The following is a 6,040-nucleotide window of genomic DNA, read 5'->3' as shown; positions in this document are numbered from 1 at the left end:
AGGGACGCCGCGCGCCCCGCCCCACCCCGCGCCACTGGCGCGCCCGTGCCCGCCCTCCCGCATCGGTCCCCCCCCCGCGGCTCCTCCCAGTCCCGCCTCCCCCCCCCGCCCTCCGTGAAATCTCGCGGGGTTATGCTAACGAGGCTGCCGTCGTCCCGCCCCTCCGGTTCCCTCCCGCCCTGCGCCCTCCATCTGGGTGGGTGAGTGAGCGAGGGTGAGTGCGGGCCGCGGTGCGCTGTGGGATACTGGCGGTATATAGTCTATCCTCGGTGCAGCGTTAGCTAAGGGGGCCAGGCAGGAGCGGGGTATGAAGATGGCGGACGCCAAGCAGAAGCGGAACGAGCAGCTGAAGCGCTGGATCGGCTCCGAGACCGACCTGGAGCCGCCCGTGGTCAAGCGCAAAAAGACCAAGGTGAAGTTCGACGACGGCGCCGTCTTCCTGGCCGCCTGCTCTAGCGGGGACACCGAGGAGGTGCTGCGGCTGCTGGAGCGGGGCGCCGACATCAACTACGCCAATGTGGACGGGCTCACCGCGCTCCACCAGGTCGGTGCAGAGCCGTTCCCGCCGGCCGGGGGGGGCCTGGCCAAGCTCGGCGGCGGGACCGGGGCTCGGGAAGGGGGGAGCGAGGCCGGCCGGCGAAGTGCCCCCCCGAGAGGAGGAGGAGGAGGAGGAAGGAGCCGGAGGCTGCTGCTCTCCCCTCCGCTGGGGGGTGTCGGGGCGGGGAGGGGCCGCGAGCGCGGGGCGGGAGGTGGCGGCGACCGGGGTCAGGCTCGGGGGTGGCCGGCCGGCCGCAGGGGGCCACGGGGGAGCGGCCCGGGCCGGCTGGGCTGGAGGGGGCGAGAGGCTGCGCCCCCTCCCCGCAGGCCGGGCGTCGGAAGGGGGCGGTTGGGCCTCTCCTTCGGCGGGGAGGAGGTGCCGGTGACCCTCTTTCGCTTTCCCCGCTCGCCTCGCTTCCCCTGTTGGCAGCGCCTCCCTCGGGAGGGACGGGGGGAGCGGGCCCTGCCCCGAGGTGTCTGGGGGGGACGGGACAGGTGCCCCCCGGCGGAGGGGTGGTGGCCGGCAGGTGAGGGAGGCGGGCTCGCCTCGGGGGACGCTTCCCCCGGCTGCCTCTTGCCCGGGATCCCGGTAGCAGTTTCCTGCTTCCCCCGTCTCCCCGGTTTCGCAGCAGTTGAGCCGATTAAACCTGCTCGTGTGTGCGGGCGGGCGGGCGTGTGGAGAGACGGGTCATCTATTTCTCTCCGGTTTCTAAGGGGAACCAGTGTTTTGTTCCTAATATAGAAACGTGTATCAATAACAGGCTGCTTGCTTTCTTTAGTGATGGCTTCTGCCGCAGTGTGAAAGCTGAACTTTAAGGGGAGCAGAGCTCTTACAGTTCTCTTTCGTGCGTTGGAGAGCAATAAAAAAACCGAATCCATATTGCTTTGTTCTGGTGTGGGTATGTGGGAGGGGGGTTGGTGCTGAGGGAGATAACTTTCACTTGGGGCAGGGGGGGAATGGAAGGGAAGCTGGCTGTGAAGTTTCCTCAAAATGGATGCTTTGTGCATGTTGAACTTCATAGCAGTCTGATTGGAATCTCAAAACGTTAGCCAAATAAGGAAAGGCTGTGGCAATCCAGAGATAATGCGGGTTTGCCTGAATAGTTTTTGTTTCTCTAGAAGGCCAAAAGCTTCCACACAACATGAAATTTACTGGATATCCAAAAAGCAAAAAATTATCTTTGACAGGCTAGCTGCTTGTTCTTAAGTTTAGAAGTTGTTTGGTAGTTTAAAAAAAAACCATAATGATTATGACATATAAGTTGACCAAGTAGAAATCTTCCCAAAATCAGTTATGTCAAAGGTGACATAATTAGAACATTGTTGTACAGTGCTTTTCTTAAATTCACCACCTCATTTTTGTTTAATGTATTTTAACGATCCCATATAGATTTTCCAAGGATGTGAGGCTCTACAAATACATAAGTTGCACCATAGTACTGGATAGAATCCCCTCCTGAACATAAGATGTAAAATTCTACTACTCTTTGCTCTATTTCCTGTGTATAAGTTGTCATTTGCTCCCCTGTAAAAAGGGTATTGGTTTACTTTCAGTTGTGAACTGAACTGAAGGAATTCATGTATGTTGTGGTTAAGCCCGTCAGCATGTTACTGCAGCACGATTACCTGACTTCAGGCTAGCCTGTCACTTCATAGTGAGGTTTTATGTATTTATTATTTTCTAATCAAGTTATGATTGCTTTATGCTTCCAGGGAGCTCTGTATTAGAAGTCATACCTTAACTGGTTAGATCGTTGGGTCTACAAGTTACTGTACTCCAGTGATTGGTGGGAAAGGATGACGTTTGGTTTGACTCTATTGTTAGAATAAGAGATGAATGGTGGTGTTTGTCTTCATGAAGTCCAGATGGCTTTTTCAAAATGTCTTTGATACTATATACAACAAAGCTTTCATCAAGATCGTTCTGAGCTTATTCTCCCCTCCTTTTTACCTGTATTTGGCTTGCAGTTTGGAAGGGCAAAGTCTATGGGAACAGAGGTGAAGATTTACATCACTGCTAAAACTCTTGTTCACTCTCCTTCTCCCCTCTCCCCTGCCCCCCTCCCAGTGATAATGAAGAGCCTTTTCTGGTTTTGTGATACTGAAAGCAAATAAGAATGTTGCCTGTTGCTAGAAAAAAAAGGCATATAACCAATGCCTGCCCATGACCAACTCTGTATTGTTTCACTTCATTATTATCAATAAATCTTTTTCTCCTCTAATATGCCATATGAAAGGCGCAAATCATACATGATGCAGTCTATAACATGAATTCATTTAATCAGATTTGGCTGTGGCATGGAACAAAGCTGTATCTGTTCCCAAAGGAAACTCTTCAAAAACTTGTCATTCTTCCTGACAGAGTTTTGTCTGACTGATGTCAATTGTGCTAAAGTCCACATTGTTGTGTTTAAGACTGCCATGGTTTGCTGTTGCTTTGTGGGTTTTGTTGGTGGTTTGGGTTTTTTTGGGTTGTTTTTTTTTTTGGGGGGGGGATCTGACAGGCAACACATAGCAACGTGGATTTTGCTGCTTCACAGGAATAGCTCAGTAAAGATACAGTGACTCTACCTTTTTTGGGTTGTGTCCTTTTTGTCTTGCATCTGACTTTTTTTGCAGTTATTGAAATAGCAGTAGAATTACATACTATTTTGCCTTTCTTTGTCCAGCTAACTAGGAGGAGACTTAAGCTGTGTTTTCTTTTTCACAGCCCAGGTGGTTGGAAGTGCTCAGGGGAAAGTACCATTAATCCTGAAATTCTGGTGAACTTCAGATCTGGTCTTTAATGGAGCATCAAGCTTTGTTACGAAAGCCATTAGCCAAACTTTTCCTGTAACAGTGGGCTAGAATGCCATCACCATCAGAAAGCTTTATGTAGAATTGTTTCTCTTAATGTATATGGGAAAGAAAAAATAACAATTGGCTTGGTAGCTTAGAGAAGGAAGGAGCAGAGCCAATGCAGGTACTTTCTTCACCTCTTGACACTACCAGTGAGTGATTTTGTTTTATACTTGCACGCGCATAAATGAGTGGACTTGAGTGCATCATATCTGAGAACATGTGAAATAAATTTCAAATTAAAAAGGGGAAAAATTGTCATTAGGTGATCGTTATTATTCCTGTATGTAATGTTGGGTTCAAATATCATTCTCTTTAAGAACTTGTTTCAGCATACATTCAGGTTAGGCTTTCAGCACAAAGGACGAATTTTCAGCACAAGGCCATTTTTCTGTCTATGGGAGATACTATCCTGCTGCAATATCCTATATTGCATGTATGTATTGTGCTAGCATATCCTACATATTATACATGTTGTGTGTGTATGTCTGTAAGACCAGAAAACTTACTTTTAAATTAGACCTTGAATTTACAATCAGATGTTTGTTCTATTAATTTAGTGGAGGTTGAAGTTTATTCTCAGCTTTTCTCATCTGCCTTAACAATTGAATGTAAGGAGAAATTGAGAGAAAAATGGAGCCCAGAGGTGAGCTGTGACCTCACAGATTAATAGTTTCTGCAGAGTGGGGGGGGAAGAGGCCTATTCTGAAATAATGTAAAGAAGAGACTATATACTGTTTTCAATAAAACCTGGTCCCTTCCAGGGCAGTCATATTTATTTGGAGTGGGATTCAGTTCTATCATCCTGAAAGCTTAGGACCTATCCTTCCTCAGAGTTTGGACTCTCTCTTCCCTTGCTTTCCACAAAAGAGGACTTGGTTCACTAGCTCTGATTGGAATTTATTGCTTAAGTGACTGAAAGTAGTTTGTCTGAAAGTTACATAGAGTTCTGTATGGGAAAGAGGAGCCCACCCTTTCTGGGCAGCACTATGGAAAGGCTGCATGTGGTGGGGAGGGACTGTGATGGGACCAGTTTCCTGGAAGGCTGGATTTCCTGTGCGTGCTGCTCCCCTGGGAGCATGGGGTGTGCGCTGTGGAGTACCTGCATGCTCCTGATAAAGAAGGTGGCTGAGATTAGGCTGTGGTTAGGTATGACAATTTATGCAGCCTGATTTTTTTTTTTTATTTTGGTTGCCCTTTTTCTTTGAGGCTGCTCAGACTTTGGAGGTTGTAACCTGGTTTTTGGCCTCATTTTCTTTGAGTGATGAAGGTGGGTGCTGCGGCCTAATTCCACCACATAGCATGAAGGGAGCATGTTCTGCTGTCTTGATCTTGCTTCTTTCTGGGGAGAGTGCTGCTTTGGAAGTAAGATAAGGGAAATTGTCTTGGCTGTTTGTGCATGGGGATCATTGAGTACTGTAGGTATTGTCCTTGGTGAAGGCTGAACAGCAAGAGATGCTCCTTATCATTAATGAAGGATTCATGTGCTCTTTTTTGTCCAGGACAAGTACAGTTTAATTAAGCAAAGTTCTCCAAAGGTGCTCTCTCTGTTGCAAAAATGAGTGTTTTTCTGCAACTCTTCAAATACTAAAGTGACTATGAAGGTGAGACTGTTTTACCCACATTCTAGTTATGTATTGGTTTGCAGGCATAGCAGTATGCAGTGTTAAATAGAAATTTTGATTTGATGCCACTGCTGTAGGACTCTGCTGCATTGATCCCTCAGTAGTAATTAAGATGCTGAGAAACTCTTCACAAGTGTGTTTCACTGAACACTTACTCTTTCTAACTGATTAAGGACAGTTATTGCTGTCTTAATATTTCCTGTGGGTTCTGTGGGATTTATTTCTTGGATAAGAAGTACCTTCCTTTGCGGGAGTTTCTGCAATAGTTTATGTGAAAAAGTCTGTTAGGACTCCTGGTGGTATGCTCATAGTACCTGTTACAGTAAAGGGTATCGTAATGGTAGGCATCAACCGTCATCCTTGTTACAACATCCTTTCAAACAGCAGGGAGTGATGAAAAAGAGACATAAAATCTACCAGCACTGGATACCTTTGCCTTGGAACTTGATAGAGGGCATTAAGGCTGTACTGTCAGGATCCTTTTTGACAAATGATACCACAGGTCATGTATTTGAGCTGGGGCCATAGCATGCAGAGCATGTCAAGTCATAAGAGCAAAGAACAGGTTGCCACAGTCTTAAATCTCTAGGGTGTTTGCATCACAACAGCAGCACCCAACAACCAAGGGTAAGGAAGGTATGGAACTGGCTCAAAGTTGTCTTCGTAACCTCCTAGCTATGACTTCTACACTGCCTCTTTTGGAGGGTGAAAATACTGGTGTGTATGGTAAACCTGGTAATTTTTCAAGACCGTCAAGTAAGAGAACTTCCTTTCGTACAGAGAGGTTTGTACTTAGTTATGAACCTGATGCCTAAATCTCACTGTTCAGAGGGGAAACAACCTCCCACCCACCAAACCCCCTAATGCTCTCCTTGTAGATGATAGACAATTTTGGGTTGTCATTTGCTCAGCTTGTATTATGTTATCCTGATTTATTTTTTTAATTCTCTATCTGTGCCATAGAGCACAGAGAAAATGAGTCCTGAAATAAGTGTAATGTCAACTTCACTCAGTGATTAGACTACAGAGTAGTATTTGTT

At 47.1% G+C, this 6,040-nt stretch overlaps 1 protein-coding gene across 5 annotated transcripts in view; it reads left to right on the top strand.

Annotated features, from left to right (window-relative positions):
* The first annotated feature begins 307 nt into the window (after nt 1-307).
* Nucleotides 308-6,040, top strand: part of PPP1R12A (protein phosphatase 1 regulatory subunit 12A) — a 124,419-nt gene continuing 118,686 nt past the window's right edge. For all 5 annotated transcript variants that reach the window (XM_059815995.1, XM_059815994.1, XM_059815993.1 and 2 more), the window contains exon 1: nt 308-544. In XM_059815995.1, coding sequence (XP_059671978.1) covers nt 308-544 — 237 coding nt within the window. The remainder of the gene's footprint in view (nt 545-6,040) is intronic.

This window comes from Gavia stellata, chromosome 4 (assembly GCF_030936135.1).
Source record: "Gavia stellata isolate bGavSte3 chromosome 4, bGavSte3.hap2, whole genome shotgun sequence".
NCBI classification, from domain to species: domain Eukaryota; kingdom Metazoa; phylum Chordata; class Aves; order Gaviiformes; family Gaviidae; genus Gavia; species Gavia stellata.
This window is presented reverse-complemented; position numbering and strand designations above follow the sequence as displayed.